Source organism: Aspergillus nidulans, chromosome IV (assembly GCF_000011425.1).
Source record: "Aspergillus nidulans FGSC A4 chromosome IV".
Classification (NCBI taxonomy): domain Eukaryota; kingdom Fungi; phylum Ascomycota; class Eurotiomycetes; order Eurotiales; family Aspergillaceae; genus Aspergillus; species Aspergillus nidulans.
In genome coordinates this window covers 2,673,943-2,694,493 of record NC_066260.1, presented here as the reverse complement: position 1 = coordinate 2,694,493, position 20,551 = coordinate 2,673,943, and the positions used below count along the sequence as shown (strand labels likewise).

Here is a 20,551-nt window from a genome sequence, read left to right as displayed (position 1 = left end):
ATATTGTCCACCTAGGCTTTGATACTATATAGCAGACCCCCAAGCAGCAACAAAATACAAACCCCAAGGACTACAACATTTTCTCTGCCATATCTGTAGTCCAGATGTCCCAGTCCTCCCTCTAGCAAGAACCCAGCCAACACTGCCCAGGTCTGCCTGACTGGGCCAGTGGCGGTCACCCCTACACCTTGTCCATGCAGCTCATCCGCACGGCTGGCAATCTCACACATGGCAACCCCTAGATCAGCATAGCTCAGACAAATCGCCTGCCTCTGGTTTTCTTTGTCCTTCATGTCAGTGGTATCAATTAACCTGTAACCAGTTGTCTGCGTACCCCGCGCATCATGCAGAGTCGGCGGGTCTACAAGCACATATTGCAACAGCCCCTCTGTCGCCGCTGCTTCATAGAGGACACATGCTCGTCGGAGATCCGCATAGCCAGCAGCCAAGCAAAAGCAAACAACGCGATGCACAAATCGCGGCACTTGAACCGCAAGCACGGGGTTCAATGACGCCGACCGAAGCTGGATGACCGTTAGCTCACCGCGTGGCTGTGCCTGTCGGCGTCGGGCCTCAATCAGCGCGGCGGCCGTGTTCTGCACTAGGGTTGTCCCCATTGGACTGCCGTTCTGCGCGACGCACATGAACACGAGGCTAGCGTCTTGGAGAACCGCGCAAAGTACATCGGGATTGGTAGAGTCTCCTTCGAAAATGCGGATCGTCGGGATGGACGACGTCACGGATGGTCGAGGCTTGTCGAGGCTGGGAAAGGCAGCCAGCAGTTTGGACTTGGAGCGAACCAGGACATTCACTGTGAGGTCACTGGACGAGCCTGAGTAAAGCAGATGGCGAAGTACACTGGATCCAGTAGCGCCGGTGGCTCCTAGAAGGGCGTACGAAGGCATCCTGATGTAGGATTAGGATAGAATGTATAGAGAAGGTGCAGGAATTATGCAGGTATAAATATATATTCTCAATTTCTTGGTTAAATTTGTCACGGAGGGTTTGAGACTCCATTCTACCCTAAAGTAGAAGTACAATAATTTACTTCGGTATAACCACCAGTATGGCCTGCTCCTTCCCATCATAGTAATACTCCTCGATAATCTTCAGCCCAGCCTTGTCCATTAAGGCCTCCCATTCTGCTCGCGTGCGCTCGATACTCGCAAACGACTCCATCATCAGCAAGTCCATAAACGCTGCCTGCCATGGCACTCCGGTCACCGGGATTACCACTTCGTCAATCAGAATGCGCGACTCAGGTGCCATAGCCGGAATGACCTGCTGCAGGATTTGAACACACTGCTCGTCGGGCCAGTCGTGAAGGACGTGGCGGAGATAGTAGAATTTGGCCCCCTTTACGGGCTGCGGCTGGAAGAAATCGTGTTCGGAGAATTCTACGCCTTCTGCTGGCTCAGCGCTGGCTAGCGTCTGAGGCATGTCCTGGACAATGATTTTGCCTTCAACATTGGGGCATCTGGAACGGAGCGCTTTGGATTGCTGCCCGAAGCCGCCGCCGATATCGACCATGAGTGTTTTGTCTGGGTTAGGGAACTCGCCTAGCTGCTCGAGAACAGGAAAGTGGTCAACCCAGACCGTGGGCCGTTGAAGGGCCATTAAGTGGCCGAGAGACTTCATGTGCTTTGGGTGCTGGGGCATCCATTCAAATAGGGTCTGGCTGGTGTGAAACGCCTTTTGGAAGGGGCATTCTTTGTTGGAGACGATCTCCTGATACCCAGTCTCCGCGAGGTAGTCGGGCAGAAGCTGAGTGCAAGGGCCGGAGATGTCGAATCTGAGAAGAAATTTATTACTGTGCCTTTGACGTGGAGGAATGAGACATACAGCTGTGCAATGGCACCAGCAGCATCGGGGTTGGAAAAGACATCAGTGAATGCACTCGAAGTGTATTCCTGGGGCCCAGTCTCCTTGATGAGGCCAAATGCAGCCTGCGTGCGGAGAATGCGCCCTGTTGTGACTTAGTGAGGGCAATCCAACATAGCCAACGCTGCATACTTACCAAGCAGCTTGGGGGAAGCCCCCGTCTTCTCTGCCAACTGTGCCAGAGATAGCGGAGCTTCACTCTCCTTGAGGGTGCGGAAAAGGTCCAGGTCGATGGCGATTTTGGCAAGTGCAACTTGCAAGGGCTACACACTGTCGGTAGCTGAAGTGGATAGTAAGGAGGGAACATACACCACTGCTCAACCGCATCACCACATCCCAATCCGAATAGAAGCCAACCTGCAACTCGCGGATATAGCCTTGAATCTCTCGCTTGCCATGCTCGTCGGCACGGGCGTACTCATCTTTGATTTGCTTGAAGATGGCGTCCATATTATTGATAAACGTGCAGTCAACAACCAACACCAGCGATAAATGTATGGATGCTACAGAGAGGTGAACCGGCTTAGAATATGCATAGATAGATCAGACAAGAGTAAATAGTTTCACCTCCGAAAATGGGAAGTAATAAGTACGGAGAACGGTGAAATATGGAGTCTGCCTAAGCTTGCTTGTCCCTCTCCTTTCTCGACTGCAACTTATATTCACCAAGAAACCGGTAAGTCCACGGGCAAAAATGAAACAGCAAGCCCGTAAACGTATAGTAAACGCCGTCCCATGGAAATATTGCAACCCTTGACGCCGGCACCACACTCACACTGCGCATATGGTATCGGCCATCATCCGCGTCGGCCACCTCGACCATGCCCGCAGCCAAGTCGAGAAATGAGAGCGGGGTTTGAGCCCGGTCGAGACAGACCTTGTGACCGCGGGCCTGGTCGTGTACAAGCCCCCCGGGCTTGACAAAGGTCGCCGAGAGCCAGTCGGATTGGGCGCGGAGGTATGCTTCGGCAGCGGCGAGGTCGCGGTAAAGATGGGAGACGGCAGTTTTGAGGACCCAGTGCACCGGGGCGGGAACATCGTTGCAGAACGTGGGCTCCAGGGAGGCCGACGAAAGAATCACTAGTCGCGGAAGACGTATTGCAGGGTCTGTAGCGCGAAGCCGTTGCAAAGACGCTACAACCGCCTCGGCAGTCTGCATGGCCACCGTACAGCCAGGCATGTTGTCGACAATGGCGACTACCAGAAACACGGCATCGGTGCCCCTGAGACATTCATCGATGAGGCTATCATCATCCAGCCGTCCTTGAAAGACTGAAAGGCTTTTCGAAGTCTCGGCCGCCGGACAGACACGGAAGAGCTTTTCCTTGGAGCGACAGTAGGCGCAGATGTGAATTCTGGTGTCGGTGTCTGCTCGATCAAGTAGTACCTGGACGATCGCCCGTCCAGTATTACCCGTAGCCCCCAGAACCGCATAGGAAGGCATTGTTTGGTTCTGTGAGGGTATTTGCACCACCAAGATCTGGACTTAATGTAAGATTTTGGCTTCGCTCAGCGAGCCTCACCGTGCTTCGGGGTTCGGGGCTAGTATTACATCACAAATATTGGCACATTGTGATCCAGAATAGAATGGCATGCAGTAGCCATGTTCACCTCCACAACCCTAGGCCCAACGAGGCCCCAGAGCGGTCCGTACAACATCCAGCTGTCGGCCGATGGGACACCCGGGAACACGCATGTAGATGGCTTGACGCAGCAGAGCGCAGACCGCGTCTCTGAGTTGCTGATGATCAACTATGCCCGCTATCATACCCTCTTTGATGCGGTGGGCTTCCATAGTAAGTGGAATCATCTGGAAAAGTGCAGACCCTGAACCTGTACAGATCACACCGTCCACCACCTGCTCACCCTGTTTGCCCTGGGAGCCACCCCAGAGGAGATCCGGGCCATGTATGACCTCAACATTGGGTATCAGTCACTCGTTCAGTACCGTCCAGCCTCAGTCGTCGTGCAGCTGAAAGACCGCACCTTCTTTAAGCAGTGTATTGGCGACCTCAGCTACTACGACAGCTTTCTGCGCTACTTCCAGGACGAGATTGCGCAGAGAGGCGTGCCTGATGTCATCAACGAGTATTTGTTCGCGAATGATGAGATTTCCAATGATGTCCTGGGCCGCATGCACTCTGGTAGGTAACCTCCTCGAGTGGTAATCTTTCGCTCAATGAGAGGCAGGTTTTCTTCACCCGATGATCCATCTCGGATGCGCGCTGGAGTTCAATCAGCCCCTGCTCATAGCAGAAGCACTCGCAGCCGGTTGCGTGCACGATGACTGGCCCAATTCGTTTTTGTTCCCAACCGAGGAGATGCAGACTGCCCATTCGAAGGCGCCGTTCAAGTCGATGCTAGACATCATGGATGAACTACATAGTGACCCAGTCATCCGCAACGCAGTGCAGCTGACAGATCCGATAAATAAAATCAGTGACGGGCTGCTGGCCAAGGTCCGTGACAAGCTCATTCCGTATCTCGCTCAGTACTGCGTCAGTCCCACGGAAGAGGAGCTGGCACAGCAGACAACAGATATGGTGCACACCTGCGCATACATGGTGGGTGCAGCCCAGAGCCCTGGCAAAGTCGAAGCATTGGACTTTGTCATGTTGCATACGCTCACCCTCTCCATCTTCTACACGACTTTCCTGGCGCAAGACTGGATCTCACCGTCGAATAAAGCTCGGCTCCTGCATTTTAAAGTTTGGGGCGATCTTGTGACGTATGCAGGCTGTGGATGTCCTACCCTCTACGCAGACCGCATTACCGGGTATACGCCCAAGCGACCAGCTGATGGATGGATGGAGCTAGCGCATCGCGCGTCGATCTACGGCGACGACGGCCATATTTCGAAGGTGACACGGGCTCTCCTCCATGCCCAAGGCCTCCCTGACCCGCGTCCGGAATTTCCACTGCGGAAGGAGGATTTTATCAAAGTTGCGCATATGGGTCTTGATTCTGTAGAAAGGATGCTTGGACCGGAGCAGTATAAGGTTCCGGAGAGCATTCGGAAGAAGGTAGGGGAAGAGATGCGCCAGGACGAAGAGATCATTCGCGTCATGGTAAGATGGGTGCGTTGGTGCGGCGTCGAGGGGGCCTGGGATGAGTTTCCTGATAAGCCTGGGATGGGCAATGTTGCAGCAAGATTGGTAAATATGGATTAGAGTTAACTGATACTTTTTTCTTACGGAGATTGAAGTGCATATCAAAGTATCAGATGCATTACCCTGATCTACCTCTCGGCGCCTCGTATAGATTCTCGTCGTCTCCTTACCATCGAGGCTCCTGTATCAGCATGCAACCATGGGGTTAGACATCTACAAACAAAAGAGAATGTCGAAACTAACACCATCAGCAGGTCTTCTTAGAGAAAGTCCAGTTATGTCATTATTCACGTATTCAATAATTCTTTACTATATACTTTACACCCGAAATGTAACCAGACAGGGCATCCCATCTGCCGGATGCGCACCCCCTCCCCCCTTTTCTGCCTGATATGCCCGATGCCCATTGAACTCCTTGACGGCGTCATTTGGATAAATGTGATCCCACTTATCATACGCCGGTGCAATATCAAACTCGCGGAGCGTCATCGCTAGTGCAACCCGCAGCTCCAACATTGCCAGCGTCTGCCCGATACAACTCCGCGGGCCGAACTCGAAGGCCCTCCATGCGCCTTTGGCTGGGTACAGCGGATGGTCAGATCCCACGAGCCACCGTTCGGGGATAAATGACTCGGCTTCAGCCCAGTGCGCACTGTTGTGGTGCAGTGCCACGGTGAGCGTCCAGACGTTGCACCCTGCAGTGGGATATACTTGGCCGTTGTCGTCGGTGATTTCAACGCCGGGACGGCCTTCACGCATGGAGGCAGACGGAGGGAAGAGCCTCAGAGTCTCTTTAAGGACAGCTGTTGTGTAGGGGAGTTGGTTGAGGAGTTTCGCATCTTGGTGGATTTTCTCGTGTACTTGTTGATGATATGGGCCGAAGACCTGGTCGTGCTCTAAGCGCACCTTAGCTAGGGCCTCTGGATGTCGGGAAAGCAGGTAGAATGCATAGAGCAGTGTACTGCTCGTTGTATCTCTACCTGCGAAGAGAAAGACCCGTAACTGTGGCGCAACACGTCGTTTGAAGTCTTCCAGACTTCCATCTTTCTCTTTCATGTAATCTCTGAGGGCGAGGGAGATCACGGATTTCGACTGACGGCCAGACTGCTCCCGGTACGCTCGGTCAACCTCTTGGTCGATGAAGCGGTTCATAAGGCGGTTATTGTACCACATCACCAGAGGCCGCACGGTCAGGTACCGCTTAAAGGGGTTGAAGGTAGTTCCAAACGAGGCCCATTCGATCTGCCGTTGCAGCGCTGAGGCAAGGGGGTGGTCCTGAGTTTGGTGGTGGAGCTGTGAATCTCTAAGTCAGGGGTTAGAAAGGGCCATCGCCCAACGGGAGTAACCACATACAACGTCACAGAGCAAATCGTATCAACTGTCAACCTCAGAGTGAGCGGTTCAAGCTGGAAAACTGTTCCTGTTCTGGCCTTCTGCCGTAGCTGCTCGCAAAAAACAACGACCTCATCGGCGATCAGCGGCGCCAGCCCAATCAAGTAGTTGGGGTTAAAGCCTGGATTAAACAGTGCCCTCCACCGTTTCCATGTTTCACCATGCATACTCATCAAGCTTGGGCCCCCGGTGATAGTCTCCAGCGGTCTTCGCAGGATGTTCGGCTTCGAAAGATTCAGACTCTGGATCTGGGCCGCGCCAGACGGTGTTGCGACCACTAGCCATGTACCGCTGAATGGCCACATGTTGATGTAGAACATCCCTGAGCGGAACTTTTGCGACAATTTCAGCATAATGCTATGCAGGGTTGCGTTGGGCGGCATGCCATCGATGGTTTGTTTGAGGGCACCAAAGTGGCCGGTCAGCAGGCTGAAAGAAGGCATGGGCTTGTATCACCAGTTAATCGTCCTCTAGCCAATCATTGGGTCAGAGGGCTCGTACTAGGTTTGCCCGCTGGAGGGCCCATACCTCCTGCCGGGCTTGATAGAAGCTGTCCAGGAGGTGAAGAGCGAATAGCACGCATACCGCTGTGATGATAGTTGTGTACATGGTTGGAGGACAGCAATGAGTGAAGTGACTTTGGCAACAATGACAAAAATGTAAGAAGAGTCTCTCTGAATAATTGTTTAGTTCGTTCGGCGACCGAGATAGGGACAGGCCATATATAGAGGCGTATTGCGCGAGATTCTGGAAGCAAGTGTGGACAAACATACACAGCACTTTCACTCCACCATGTTCACTGTCTTGATTCTTGTAGCCCGTCGCGGCGACCTCACACCCAGCGAATTTCGTAACCACTGGGAGACCGAACATATCCCCCTGCTGCAACGACTCGGCGGGAGGGCCTTTCCAGTCAGCCACACCCGACACTACCTGCAGCAACCGGTCACCCCGCTGGCCGGCGACTCGATCGATTTGACCTTCGACGCATTTGCTGTTGTCCAATTTGCGAGCCAAGCCACCTTCGAGGAGTTTGTCCCCGTCATGAGCAGCCCCGAAGTTATGGCGGACGAGGACCGTTTCACGGATCGGGGAAAGATGAAGGCCGTTGTCCTGGGGGAAGTTAGGGTTACGCGGACAGCTGAAGGGCATGGTCTTGACATATAGTTGATTTGCTGTCAGTATTTGTATTTAGCAGGTTGCCACAAGCATACAATACGAGAATCAGCTCTGAATTGAGAATATTTCTGCAATGCCGTTCGGCACTCTGTACACTCGCCCGTTCAACCCGCGGTCGCTGGCGATTCTTGCGATTGCAAAAGCGAACAATTTGCCTCTGAAAATCAAGACCATCACTTCATTCAAAGATGCTACCGAAGAGTATCTCCAGCTCAACCCTCTAGGCAAGATTCCTACGTTTGTGGGGGCCGACGGCTACGTATTGACGGAATCTATTGCTATTGCTCTCTATGGTACCATGCTGCTACTGCAATTCCATCTATTCAATTCCTGACTAAGAGGTATAGTAACATCTCAAGATTCAAATACGACTTTACTTGGGACTACCGGACAAGAATATGCCTCCATCATTCGCTGGATGGCCTTCGGGATCACCGAAATCCTCCCAGCGTTAGGGGGCTGGTTCAACCCGCTCATCGGACGAGCCAACTTCAATGCTGACAACATATATCAAAGCAAAGATGACACTTTAGCACGGCTAAAGATTCTTGACAACCATCTTTGTGGGCGAGAGTACTTGGTCGGGGAAACCCTCAGCCTAGCTGATCTGTTTGTGCTCGGGATTGTGCAGGGCGCATTCCGGTTTTTCCTTGATAAACGCTGGAGGGATGAGCACCGCAACCTATCTACCTGGTTTGAGCGTGTGCATGCTTTGCCTATTGTTGTTGATGTTGCTGGGCCTCCGGTGCTGGCAGAGTATGAAATGCCGATTCAGCCGCCTAAGTGAATCGCTGAGTGTACTTAAGTACGGTGTGACTAACTGCGGTGTACCCAACTAAGTTCATACCATGCACGGATGTTTACTCTTAGTATACTCTTTTTTTCGTGACCTAATGGTTGCTGACGATGATCGGCAGATATCGGTAAGCGAGCGGGGAGCGAACATTGCATGTCTACCCTATATAGTTCAAGTATATGATGTGACTTATCTAAAGGCCCCCCCATCAACGCCAATAATCTTTCCACTGATCCATTCGGCCGCATCTGAAGCTAGAAAGCTGACCACCCGGGCCACGTCAACCGGTAATCCGACCCGATTTAGCGGCGACAGCCACGCGGCACACTGTCCAGTTAGCAGCCGCCGTAGATACTAGACACAAAGACAAACGTACCTCATCCACCTGCTCATCAGTAAAAGTCTCCCCATTGGGGATATACTCTCGCGACACGGATAGAAACATATCGGTCTTGATGGCGCCGGGAGCGACCGCGTTGACCGTGATCTTCTTGTCGCCGCAGTCGATAGCTAGGCACCGCACAAAGGTGTCAATCGCCCCCTTAGAGCCCGAGTACACAGCGTGCCTGGGGACGCCTTTGACGCTGGCTGTGTTGGAACTTGTGAGGATGATGCGTCCGCCTTCACGCAGATGGCGATACGCCTCGCGGGCGACGAAAAACTGTCCGCGCGTGTTGACCCGAAATACTCGGTCGAATTCCTGCTGAGGTCAGAGCTCTACAGGACTTTCGTAAGGAGATGGGACGCATACATCTGGCGTAACGTCCTTGACATGCCCGAACGAGACAATTCCCGCGTTAGATGAGACTATATCCAGGTATCCGAAGTGCTCAACGGCCTGATCCATCAGTTTGGTGACGGCATCAGGGTCACCGACATCGGCTTGAATGGAAATGGCGTCTGAGCCGTTCGACTTGATTTCGTCGACGACCTTTTCTGCGGCCTCACGGGAGTTAGCGTAGTTGACGACGACCTTCGCGCCGCGCTGACCGAGGGCTACGGCGATGGCTGCTCCGATGCCGCGGCCAGCCCCAGTTACCAGAGCGACTTTTCCATCGAGACGGTAATTATCGGAGGAGGACATGGTTGATTCCTATACCTTATGGATACTGGCTACCATGACATAGGAAGGAAACAAGGCTCATATATAAAATACTTGAACGCTCGGGACCCGATGCTTGGCTAATGCTACCGAGAACTACTTCCGATCCATCTGCTTGTACCCCTGCTTTGGCTCGATAGGCTGGTAAATTCGATTAGCGAAATCATAAATTCAGGTTGAGAGATACATACTCTCGGCTTAGGCACACTCTCGATCCGGGCATTGCAGGTAACCTGCCAGATATGCCTGGTCGTCATATCACTACGGTACTTCTGCTGGGGCGATTCGAATAAGAACGCCATGGGGAAGCCGACATCAAAAGGGATCGTGTCTTCAATCTCGTAGATTTCCTCATCACTGAGCTCTACACCGAGGCTCGTAATATTCGCCTCCAGCTGCTCGACCGTCCGGCACCCGATCACCGGGAAAACGTACGGCGACTTGTGAAGCAGGTATGCGAGCGCAATCGCAGCCGCGGCCACGCCTTTGCGCTCCCCAACCTCGGTCAGCTTTGCGCCCATCAGCCGGTGCTTCTCTTCCTGGGGGCCCATGTTCCGCGTCCCTTCTTGCTGGAACTCTTCGGCCGACTTGTACTGGCCGCGGCCGAGAGCACCCCAGGGTGCGAGCGCAAGCCCTTCAGACTGGCACATAGGAAGGATCTCGCGCTCAAAGTCGCGGTAGGAACATGCCCAGCGGCCTTGGTAGACACAGAAGCGAGTGAGGCCGTGAAACCGTGCGTCTGGCTCGGTCAGCGAGGTATTACATAAGGGTCATTCAGGAGCATACACTCATTGCACTTGGCGACAACCCACGCCGGGGCATCACTGATCCCAATATTGAGCACCTTGCCTGCGGCAACAAGATGGTGCAGCGACTGCATGACCTCTTCGACGCTCGTAGAGAAATCCCACATATGCACATACAGCAGATCGATATAGTCCGTGCGGAGCTTAGCCAGACTAGCCTCGACCGACAGACGGAGACTCTTCGAGTGGCTGCCCTGGAAATTAGACTTGATCTTCTCGGGCCCTGTCAGTCTGTAGGACATCGTGTACTTGGTCGCGAGGACGAGCTCGTCGCGGTTCCCGCGCGATGCCACCCACTCCCCGAGCCACTTCTCGCTGCCCTCACCCTGGTAGAAATTCGCCGTGTCGATGAAGTTCCCGCCGGCTTCGTAGAACCGGTCGAGGAGGGCAAACGCCGTTTCTTTGGTCACATCGCCCATTGCCCGCGTCCATTGCCCGCCGAAATGCATAGTGCCCAGGCAGAGCGGGGAGACGCGGATTCCGGCCAAGGGCGAGAGAACCCGGTGGTAGCCGAGCAGACTTGGAGGCTGAGGTGCTGGAGGGGCTGCCATATTGTTCTTGCTGAGTACAGATATGATGCTGTTGAGCAGTTGTTGAACCGTCAAGACACGCACTTATAGCCATGGACCCCGCTCTGCCAACCTGTCATGCAATGCTCGGCATGCGATTAACCGACTCGCTGGCCGAACCCTGACTATAATGTGTCCATTATATGAACATTGGGATATCTAAAGGCGATTCATATCCGTTTTAGACCATACAGCACACAATACCCCCCGCAATGACTGTGCACTATGTTCACGAAGGCCCAGAGCCTCAAGAGTCACGGTATAGCATCCCGCAACATACAACATGGATGGACCCTAACAACCGTCGCCTGCGGGTGATTACCATTGGAGCTGGCTTTTCTGGAATTTTGATGGCGTATCAAATCCAGAAGCAATGCGCAAATATCGAACATGTGGTGTACGAGAAGAATCATGATATTGGAGGTATGCCTCCTCCCACTCCCATATGTGGATGAGTCTAATTACGCGCAGGCACTTGGCTCACAAATCGTTACCCTAATGCAGGCTGTGATGTTCCCAGTCATGCGTATACGTATCGGTTTGCACTTGTTTGTATTCCTGTCTGTTGATATACATAGAGTCCATCTGACTTGGCTTGCAAGTACCCCGATTGGCCTCGTTACTTCTCCTACGCGTCGGATATCTGGGAGTATCTAGACAAAGTTTGTGCAGCCTTCAAATTACGACAGTACATGCAGTTCCGAACAGAGGTCATCAAAGCCTGCTGGAACGAAGAGGAAGGGCAGTGGAAGGTACGTCTCCGGCGACAGCGGCCAGGACAGGAACCGGAAGAGTTCGACGACCATTGCCATATACTGCTGAATGCATGTGGGGTCTTGAGTAATCCAAAGGTGCGCGACTAGGCTGGGTTCTTTGGTCCATATCTGATTGCTGCAGTGGCCAGATACGCCTGGACTCCACGATCGCTTCAAGGGCCGCGTTATTCACACGGCAGCTTGGCCTGACGACTATGGCGAGGTGCAGTGGAACAGCGATCGCGTCGCCGTAATTGGCTCTGGTGCTTCTTCCATCCAGGCCGTGGCTGGGATACAACCTCATGTCGGTCATCTCGATATCTTTGTGCGGACGGGTGTGTGGTTTGGAGTCCTTGCAGGAAACACCGGCGCGCCAACCAAAATCTACAGCGAGGCCGAGCGCGCGCAATTCAGGTCCAATCCTTCAGCACTAGTCGAGCATACAAAGAGTATCGAGGCAGAAGTAAACGGCATGTGGGGGGCCTTCTACCGGGATTCTATGGCGCAGAAGGGCGCATCGGCCTTCTTTCGACAGCGTATGGCGAGCATTATCAAAGATGATAGACTGGCCAAGGGCTTCACGCCGACTTTTGGTTTCGGATGCCGTCGCATCACACCAGGAGACCCGTATATGCACGCCATTCAGCAGGCGAACGTCGATGTACATTTCACTGCCGTAGCCAGCTGCACTGAAGATGGCATCGTTGGCGCTGATGGGATTGAGCGATTGGTCGACACCATCGTCTGTGCGTCAGGATTCGACAATACATATCGTCCGCAATTTCCCATCATCGGCCGACGGGGCGTCGATCTGCGAGATAAATGGAAGACAAATCCCGAAGCATACCTGGGTCTGGCCGTGCCAGATATGCCCAACTACATCACCTTCATTGGGCCCTCGTGGCCGATTCAAAACGGTAGTGTGATGGCGCCGCTGCATTCGGTATCTGAATATGCGATTCAGTTCCTCAAAAAGATGCAGAACGAGAATATCCGGGCCTGGGCGCCTCGCCAGCAGATTACGGACCGCTTCAACGAGCATGTACAGGAGTGGGTGAAGCACACAGTTTGGAGTGATCAATGTCGCAGCTGTACGTTAGCACTTGTGAATGCAGCACCATTCTTTTTTTTTTCTTTCTTCTTTCTCCTACTTAAGCTTTCTTAGAATATACTGATCAAACACCAGGGTACAAGAACAACGAGACCGGCCGAGTAAACGCCATCTGGCCCGGCTCCTCTCTGCACTACCAAGCTGTCATTGAGCGGCCGCGATACGAGGACTTTGAGATTTCCTACGCGGATGCTAATCCATGGGCACATCTGGGGATGGGATGGACGATGCTCGATAGAGCGGGCGGAAAGCAAGCGGACGTGTCGCCACATCTGTGCTTAGAGAACATTGACCCAGTTTGGTAAGTTTCTGTTTGATTTTCTGCGACCTGCCTAACTGTACAATAGGTTCAAATCTATTGGTGGTGATGTCGATATACTGAGAAAGCAACTCGAGAAAGGACATACCCTTCCAAACAATGCTTCTCACGCGGAGGCGTAACCACTGCGGTGGTATATATCTTATCCAATCAAAGCCTCATTCTGCACTTTGAGTTGTTTTCCAAGGCGGCGATCTGTGGTAGAGATAGAGACAATATTATCCTCAATGGTATGGATTGTCCCTGGAGAGAGCAGGCGTGGAAGCCCCCTTGTTGTGTTGCCGTGAACTCCGTAGAGAACTGGGGTAGAAGAAATAAAAAGATAAAAAGCCTATTCTTGATTTTGGGCCTGTGGGTTAACAGATCATATGTGCTTGTATAACAGCCAGGCTCTATGTACTCTACATACGTTCTGTTCTAGCTCAGGTTGGACCGCTTATAGTGCGGTTGATAGAAATATATATCTGTTTCTCGCCAGGGGACCTAGAGGCCCAAGTATCTCTATTTCCATCACCCCGCCGAAGGAGCAATCATTGTTGCCAGCGGCTACTAAGGCCATTTCTCTCATAGATCTATAGCCGAGCTTAGAAAGAAAGCTCCCAGTTCCAGATGATCAAGATGTCCCACCTTGATCTACCTGCTGTCATTTAGTAAGCTACGATGACACGTACCCAATACAGGACCTCGAAGCATTGCGTCGTTTGCCGTTGCTGATCGTGAACTGCACTTTTTGTAGAACTCAGACAACGTTCATCGCTATTTACTGGACCATGAAAATCAAACAAAAAATAACTAATCCATATACGTCTGAAATACCGAGACTATCGTTTGTAAGTGGGGAATTAATCGTGCTGTGCCAGGACACTGTCTGACCAAACTAGGAGAACTTGGGCTTCTCAATGAGTTCCTGCGTCTCTTGGCCAAGCCTGTTCCGGCGCGTTACTGCTCCTGTCCGTTATAAAATGGTTCAGGCTCGGTATGCAATGAAGGCATTGGTTTGCTGTGGTAGTAAGTAGTACGCGGAACCTGCATCCGCGACTGTTGACTGTATTATGACGGTATATACCTTTCTAGATACGCTCTGTCATGGCATTTTTCGTTGTTATGTTATATTTCAACAGGTATATTTAGGACTATATGGTTTGACTAGAGCATCTATAACCGCAAGCCAGTTTTATCGGTGCGATCCAGGCAGGTCGAGAATGGGATCTGATCAAAGTGCTGAGAGATGCTTGCCCGAAAACGTCTCTTACAGGATACCCAAGATTTGGCGTTGCATTAGTCTAACTATGCTTGTCCTATTAATACCTTCTCATATTATCGGTATCCTTACCTGGTTAACAGGCTGATGAGATGCCAGGTACAATACCATTTTCTAAACATTAACAGTGACATGACCAATCACTTAGCTAGTTTCATCTATTTGCCGACGGTTTCGCATTCTGGGCATAGGCCAGAAAAAGGCAACAGCAGGAAGACATTAAAAGAGATCCTTAAAGTATCAAAAGTCATGCTAGGCGCGCTGTATTATATTTAATACGGTCATGGACAACGTAAATGCCTCGCTGGCAGAGGCAGACACCAAACCATTGCAACATAAGATTGCAGAGATATATAATTATATCTATGTAACTTTCCAGCAATCCTAATCATTACCTACACTTGTGTCCTAGTCTCTGCGCTAGACTTGCTGAAAGAAACTCTATTGGCTGCCCTTGTTTCTCAAGGATGCATAGTATTCGTCGTCAAATGTCAAGGTTGTGTAGTCCCTTTCCCAGAGCTCTTTTATAAGTTTCTTCATCTCGTGAGGCAGAGCTGCGGTGAGCTCAATTTGTGCCATGCTTGCAGGCCTCCCATTGTATGGGACGCCAACAAGGTAATCAGTACATGGATTGTGGCTGACGTTCGTGGTCGGGTCAATGCTAGTATAGTCAAACATACAATGACGGGGTACGACGCGGAACTTTGATCCATGAAACTGGCGGCATCCACGTGTTGGAATCTTCGACTCAAGATCGCGGAGATATTTAGGGTTGTGGCTCTGTCGTGCATCCATCATCGAGTTTTCATCGGGGTCTGCGTCTAGTAAGTCCCAGGTCTCCGGGAAATTGGCAAGAATGCAAGCTCTTGCAATTGCAGGCTTCATGGACGGCACGCGACGGAAGAGCTCCTTGCAGGTTGAAGGATGTGGGACTGATGTATACCAAATGCAGTATGGGAGATGTTTTGTTTCTGGTGTGATCCGCGAGAGGTCATTATTCATGATGAAACGAGCATTGATTGCTAGATTGGCACAATATGAGAAGCGGCTATCTTCCTGGAGGGACCACCATTTATCAAACATAGTATTGTGGTATATTCCCCGCACAACACAGTCTAGCTCGCTGACGACCGGATGAGGTCGACGCAGGCGTGAATAGCGGTCAACATCACCATAATAGGCAGCCATAAGAATCAACACATCTTTATTGAGAGTGGGCAAGTCGGCCGGAAGTGGCATATAGAGAAGATGGCTCACATCATCCTTTGGAAGCCTTTGGTGGCTCAGAGGTGAACTCATCAATACGGTCGTCTTCTGTGATATCAAAGTGACTTGTCCTCCGACCACCATCGTACAAAAGATCGTCCAAGTCAGGAGGAGCCTTAAACTTGGTCTTGATATCCAGGTATGCTCTTACCGCAGTATCACCATTAAGGCATCCCTTGATAGGCTGGCTGAAGACAGTCAGTGTATAATCATTCATGGCATTAAAACGAATGTCAGCCTTCATGATCGTATCATTAATCTCCCATTGCTGATTCTCTCGTGCTTCTTCAGCAATATGAAACTGAGGAAGGAGGTCAAGTTCATGGAAAAGGCCAACATATCCAGCCACAGCGCAGGCTCGTCCAATCAGGTATTTCACTTGAGGATATCGACCGGCCAGAGCGCGGTATGTTACCTCGGTGGCGGTTTCAGGGTACCAAATACAGTATGGAAATTCGTCAGGATCGCTTATATCAGGGATTTTGTTGCTCATAATATCGCGGGCATTCAACGCCCGGGTAAGAATGGGTAACAACCCACGAAGCTCAATAGCAAAGCCAGGATAGTAGCGGATGCCGCGGACAACACAGAGCTGAATGATCTACTCGCCGAGAGCTTTAGGAATGCGCTGGCCTCTAAAGGCTAGACGACAATCCTCTTCGTTGTAGTTTTCATTGTCTAAGTAACCTTTGTAGGAATCCATAGTGGTAAGAAAAGTGAGGATAATCTAAGTAGCAAAGAAAGAAGGAAAAAAGAGCGAGGGGTATGGAAGCCTTAAATAAGTATCTTAGCGCAATTTCTGCCCTAACTTGGTTTGTTCATTGTATTCACTTGGCACTATTAATGGCAAACCAGGTGGCTACAAATATGTAAGCATGTTCTTACCCTCTTTCAAAGCCTCCCTCGAAACATCGCTCCTTCTGCCTTCATCTGCAGAGATACCAGAGGTAGACTCCGACATAGAAACGGGAACGGGAGCGTTGGCAGAAAGAGACGGCGCTTTCATTGCGGAATCCTACAGCTTCTACGCGGTGATCCTAAAGGACATTGGTGTATGGACAAGCATTGTGAACACTATGGTCCAAGCCGCGGTTTGAGCAGGATTCAATACAACTTTACCTGTTTACCTCCTAGATACCTTCAATTGGGGCCCATCATCAGTGGGATCAATTTTCCTTGCTCTCCAGGTCCCTATCGTCTTTCTCTCCCCATTCTTGGTTGGGTCCGAGATCGTTTCGGGGTTCGATACCTGACGACAGCAGGCTGGGTTCTCTTTTGCCCCTTACTGTGCTGCTTGGGTGTTCCTGGAAGAGTGATATCCTCGGCTAGTGACAGCCGTAGAACCGAGAAAGTCTCCTTTATTGCATGCATATATGGCATTGGATTGGTCATGCCTTTCGTTTAAGGGGCAGGCGCTTTACAGATACGGAGTAAGTTAAATGTCTTTTGCATGAAGAGGCCGACGGAAGGCTAATACCACGTCGCCACCGTGATCAGACATCGTAGCGGATTTGGAAAAGGAAACTCCCAATATCTTTGGCCCTGATGGCGAACGCGCTAGGTGTTTCGCAATTACATCCATCTCGTTTAATACTGGCCTCACGCTGGCCAATTCTGACCGCATGGCTGCTTGGCGGCATTGGGTATTGCTACATGAATATTGCTCTTGATAGGTGATGACATCGATCCTATTTCATTATGCGTGTGTTGATGTCTTTCTCTAGGTGCGATCTGTCTGGCAGTGGCCATTTGCACATTTCTTCTCTGCTGATCTGAATAGAAACAGTTTTCCCTTTTCTTACGAGGGATCGAGATATAATATTTATCAGAAGCGTAAATCTAGAGAATCTAATCTATATGTATATCACTAATGTTATGGCCTACAAAACCCACCCCAAACACTTCCCAATACGTCTCTTACTTCGACAACGTAGAGTACTCGATTTCGAAAAACTGGTAAATGCCATTTGGTTCACAACAGGTTCATGGGTTCAACTTCATAGAGGACATATGACCGACAAGTGCTGCTTAAAATAACCCCGCAGCTAGCTGTAAACAAAAATACAAGACCTCAGAAAAATCCAAGATTGGACTGTTGACGATCACAATAAATCTCACGAGGCAGACCTTGCCTGGCTGTTAAAAAACAGTCCCAAAAGCGATCTATATTGGTCGTGACGCATCGTGCCCCGTTCCTCCAGAAAACATCCAGTGCCCAGCGCAAATAGCCCTTGGGGCTCTGCCTTTGGAACTGAAATCCTCCCGCGGTTACCGAAGTTGAGTGGTGTTAAAATTTGGGTTTTTGGACACACGCACTATACCACGGAGTTCAAAATCAGGGCATACGAGTTGTGGCAAATCAAAGATGATATGTGCTTTCGTGGTCGAAGGAGTCGAAAGACGGATTTAACGTTGGGAAAATCATCTATGTATGATCCAGGGATACAATGGTTTGTTAGAATTTCAGTAGCATCCACGCTGTGAGCACCCTTGTTAGATTGGTAGACGTAATCGCTGCGTGCAATCATGTAGGCTTGTGTGCTCACACCCAGTACCCGGTTTCAAGGATTCTCGGGCTCCTTATGGAACTACTTCATAGGGCCATGTCCCCAGAAACTGATTTGCAGGAGCTGGAAACAAGCAGGGTTTAACTCTGGAGAGCGTAAAAGCGAGCTTACGCCTACTGCCTGTGACTGTTCTATTTGGGTAGGTTCGGTTCTGACCATATTGAGCGCAGCATCACCGAAGGATCAATTAATGGCGCCCTCCCTTCATATGGAACCCTGCTACGAGATATTTGCCGACTGATACAAATCTATCGACCAGGAAAGTTGCTGGTCGTCTGGGATCTGTCATACAATGCTCAACGCAGCACGCAAAGAACTCTTTTGATGCGTTCTTCCCGCATCTGTAATCAACTACACCACGAATTGCGGTGCTGACGCTGATTTCTGTACCTAGGCCATACTCGGCATCCCCATGAACCTCCTGGTAGCGCTTTCTTAGTGCTGCGGAATCCGTTACTGGACCCTTTGGCTATCAACGACAACGCCGGATCCGAAAACTTTGCTCCGCGATGCTTTTTTCTTGCTGCTTTCTTATCATAGCTAATTCGTCAGTGGTGTTGTAACGTCCTTTTGGAGTTTTGATGAGAGACTTTTCGGCAGACTTGAGTATTTAAGGACACCGTTTGAAGAGACGTTGGTATTCAGTTTCGGCAGGTGCCTAGAGAATTCAATATGTGTGATAGCCCCGTTAATACTATTATATGCTCGTAAGCACCAGTAATATGATCCCAGAGCTGGACGTTCCCATACGATCAGTCGCTAAAAGTGGTCATCTAGTGAGAATGAATTGACCAAACAATCGCCAGGGGAAAAAGCAACAGTTTCCATCCAGCATTGGATAGCTTAACTTATGGCGTTCCAATAGCAGCGTTCAAATACTGGCGCATTGGCCATTCTAATATAAACTCATGTCAATCTCTTAACGGCTAAAGTCCGTAATGGCATCGTTTTTGGTCTTTGGGTTGCTACAAATATTTCTCGCAACCACCTCAAAACATGACCACCATCAACTGACAAACAAAAGGTGGTATTTCATAAAAAAGTAATGAAGATATATGCCTGTTTTGGTAAGCCCTATCGGTAGTTGATCAGGCACTGAGGTTGCTAAGAAACATAATACCCCCGCTCAGGGCAGGACCGATAACACTCCCATGATCTTCATCAAGGTACTCTTTAACCTCCAGCTTACAGAGTCTTCCACTGGCCAGAAGCTCCGAGTAAAGCTCCTCGCAGTTGTCGTTCATCCGACGCTGCTCAGCAGCGCGCTGCCTTCGCTTAAACATTTCATCCGATTCAACCCGTTGGCGGACAGGATACTGCTCCCTCGAGCCGAATGACAACCGGAGAACAGGATGGGCGCTTGAAAAAAGTGCTGCACCACTTATGAACCGTCTTGCTTCGGTCAGGATAGACCGGTTATTCCACCAGATTGACGGACTGGCAGCGAGGTAAACGTCGAAACTTGATGGTTTTGTGAAGAGGGCATGAAGCGCGAATAGCCCGCCATAAGAGTGGCCGAATAGCGCAGTACGGCCGAAAGAGACGCGCGGAAATACTTTCAACTCCACAAATGGCCTGACTATCTCTGCGATAAAGGTCAAGAACTCATCGGCGCCTCCATGGGCTTCCGGTTTCGGGCTCCCATCCGGCCCCTCGGGCGGGATGTAATGATCACAAGGAGGCGTTAGGTCATAGCTACGCCGAGGGCTGAAGACAGAGTCTGTAATAGGATAACCAATGGCGATGACGACGGTTCCTGTCTCACTTGGTCGATGCGACTCCCGTCGTCGAAGGGTCTCGGTTGCGGTGAGGAAGAGCGCGTTTCCGTCTACAAGGTAGCTGGCGTGGAAAAAAAAATATGATTAAATTTCGACCGCCAGAGCAAGATTGTGCATTGCCAGGAGCTCCACTTACACTGCGTTTGCGCTTTTACCGGAGGCATCTCCAGACTCAGACCAGGTCAGCGGCCATGAAACATCGATCTGGTAAGGTCCGTCTTTCTTTCCTGCAATCTGCCACGCGGCCATATTCCGGGCTGCCCCCGGCTGAATGGGACTAAATGCCCAGTGAGTCATCACACTTCAACTCTGTAATCACAAGGATTGTCTAATGAGACCAGGCAAGGAATCCGACTCTTTAAGCCGGGATAACTCCGATTTCAATCCTCCCAGGCTTGCGTGGCTTGAAGCGGACGCCTTGGCTTTGACTTGGCATTTGTTATCTGATCTTCTGATTTCTTGTAAACTGGGCCTAGATAAGATTAAGTTCGCTTATGATGGGACGCTATTGGGTACAGTTCGCTTCTTGTGGCTGCTCGTGGGTCTTTTCGCGTGGTCTGACAATCTAGGTCAATACGAAGGCTGCTCCCAATCGAGGGCAGACCGACGAGGTGCGGAAGAAGACGTTCCGAACGGACGGCCTCTTAAGCCCTTGTTAG

At 50.9% G+C, this 20,551-nt stretch overlaps 12 protein-coding genes across 12 annotated transcripts, besides 1 other annotated feature; 4 read left to right on the top strand and 8 right to left on the bottom strand.

The window, feature by feature from the left end:
- Positions 1-20,551: part of a sequence feature (contig 1.132 1714..254738(1)) that runs on past both edges of the window.
- On the bottom strand, positions 12-910 carry ANIA_07811 (oxidoreductase stcO; the record flags this gene model as incomplete). The annotated part of the gene is made up of 1 exon (XM_675988.2): positions 12-910. The coding sequence occupies exon 1, from the start codon at positions 903-905 to the stop codon at positions 12-14; it is 894 nt and encodes a 297-aa protein (XP_681080.1). The 5' UTR covers positions 906-910.
- ANIA_07810 (oxidoreductase stcQ) lies at positions 2,111-3,325 on the bottom strand (the record flags this gene model as incomplete). The annotated part of the gene is made up of 3 exons (XM_675987.2): positions 2,111-2,144; positions 2,191-2,384; positions 2,449-3,325. The coding sequence occupies one exon, from the start codon at positions 3,323-3,325 to the stop codon at positions 2,501-2,503; it is 825 nt and encodes a 274-aa protein (XP_681079.1). The 3' UTR covers positions 2,111-2,144; positions 2,191-2,384; positions 2,449-2,500.
- Positions 3,485-5,120, top strand: ANIA_07809 (questin oxidase family protein; the record flags this gene model as incomplete). The annotated part of the gene is made up of 3 exons (XM_675986.2): positions 3,485-3,677; positions 3,723-4,025; positions 4,072-5,120. 3 exons carry the CDS (start codon positions 3,485-3,487, stop codon positions 5,049-5,051), a joined length of 1,476 nt encoding a protein of 491 aa, XP_681078.1. The 3' UTR covers positions 5,052-5,120.
- On the bottom strand, positions 5,270-6,826 carry ANIA_07808 (sterigmatocystin biosynthesis P450 monooxygenase stcS; the record flags this gene model as incomplete). The annotated part of the gene is made up of 2 exons (XM_675985.2): positions 5,270-6,294; positions 6,345-6,826. The coding sequence occupies 2 exons, from the start codon at positions 6,824-6,826 to the stop codon at positions 5,310-5,312; spliced, it is 1,467 nt and encodes a 488-aa protein (XP_681077.2). The 3' UTR covers positions 5,270-5,309.
- On the top strand, positions 7,636-8,349 carry ANIA_07807 (protein stcT; the record flags this gene model as incomplete). Its single annotated transcript, XM_675984.1, has 2 exons — positions 7,636-7,855; positions 7,922-8,349. The coding sequence occupies 2 exons, from the start codon at positions 7,636-7,638 to the stop codon at positions 8,347-8,349; spliced, it is 648 nt and encodes a 215-aa protein (XP_681076.1).
- Positions 8,548-9,442, bottom strand: ANIA_07806 (versicolorin reductase stcU; the record flags this gene model as incomplete). Its single annotated transcript, XM_675983.1, has 3 exons — positions 8,548-8,685; positions 8,735-9,058; positions 9,110-9,442. The coding sequence occupies 3 exons, from the start codon at positions 9,440-9,442 to the stop codon at positions 8,548-8,550; spliced, it is 795 nt and encodes a 264-aa protein (XP_681075.1).
- Positions 9,557-10,827, bottom strand: ANIA_07805 (putative norsolorinic acid reductase stcV; the record flags this gene model as incomplete). The annotated part of the gene is made up of 3 exons (XM_675982.2): positions 10,247-10,827; positions 9,652-10,199; positions 9,557-9,601 (listed from the first exon to the last, which is right to left on the bottom strand). The coding sequence occupies exons 1-3, from the start codon at positions 10,815-10,817 to the stop codon at positions 9,557-9,559; spliced, it is 1,164 nt and encodes a 387-aa protein (XP_681074.1). The 5' UTR covers positions 10,818-10,827.
- ANIA_07804 (sterigmatocystin biosynthesis monooxygenase stcW) lies at positions 11,013-13,361 on the top strand. The gene is made up of 6 exons (XM_050612095.1): positions 11,013-11,258; positions 11,307-11,383; positions 11,438-11,686; positions 11,733-12,681; positions 12,777-13,002; positions 13,049-13,361. The coding sequence occupies exons 1-6, from the start codon at positions 11,048-11,050 to the stop codon at positions 13,140-13,142; spliced, it is 1,806 nt and encodes a 601-aa protein (XP_050468049.1). The 5' UTR covers positions 11,013-11,047; the 3' UTR covers positions 13,143-13,361.
- On the bottom strand, positions 14,723-16,222 carry ANIA_11012 (uncharacterized protein; the record flags this gene model as incomplete). The annotated part of the gene is made up of 3 exons (XM_675980.2): positions 14,723-15,303; positions 15,587-16,091; positions 16,196-16,222. The coding sequence occupies 3 exons, from the start codon at positions 16,220-16,222 to the stop codon at positions 14,723-14,725; spliced, it is 1,113 nt and encodes a 370-aa protein (XP_681072.2).
- ANIA_11572 (uncharacterized protein) lies at positions 16,375-16,553 on the bottom strand (the record flags this gene model as incomplete). Its single annotated transcript, XM_050612094.1, has 2 exons — positions 16,375-16,406; positions 16,490-16,553. The coding sequence occupies 2 exons, from the start codon at positions 16,551-16,553 to the stop codon at positions 16,375-16,377; spliced, it is 96 nt and encodes a 31-aa protein (XP_050468048.1).
- ANIA_11014 (uncharacterized protein) lies at positions 16,602-16,952 on the top strand (the record flags this gene model as incomplete). The annotated part of the gene is made up of 1 exon (XM_050612093.1): positions 16,602-16,952. The coding sequence occupies one exon, from the start codon at positions 16,602-16,604 to the stop codon at positions 16,950-16,952; it is 351 nt and encodes a 116-aa protein (XP_050468047.1).
- On the bottom strand, positions 19,203-20,189 carry ANIA_07801 (alpha/beta hydrolase; the record flags this gene model as incomplete). Its single annotated transcript, XM_675978.1, has 2 exons — positions 19,203-19,953; positions 20,029-20,189. The coding sequence occupies 2 exons, from the start codon at positions 20,187-20,189 to the stop codon at positions 19,203-19,205; spliced, it is 912 nt and encodes a 303-aa protein (XP_681070.1).

Bases quoted from the DNA above. Each gene is read 5' to 3' on its own strand.
- ANIA_07804 (XM_050612095.1), top strand. From the start codon at position 11,048: ATGACTGTGCACTATGTTCACGAAGGCCCAGAGCCTCAAGAGTCACGG. The intron at 11,687-11,732 runs GTGCGCGACTAG...TGATTGCTGCAG, and splicing joins GGGTCTTGAGTAATCCAAAG to TGGCCAGATACGCCTGGACT. The intron at 12,682-12,776 runs GTACGTTAGCAC...ATCAAACACCAG, and splicing joins GAGTGATCAATGTCGCAGCT to GGTACAAGAACAACGAGACC.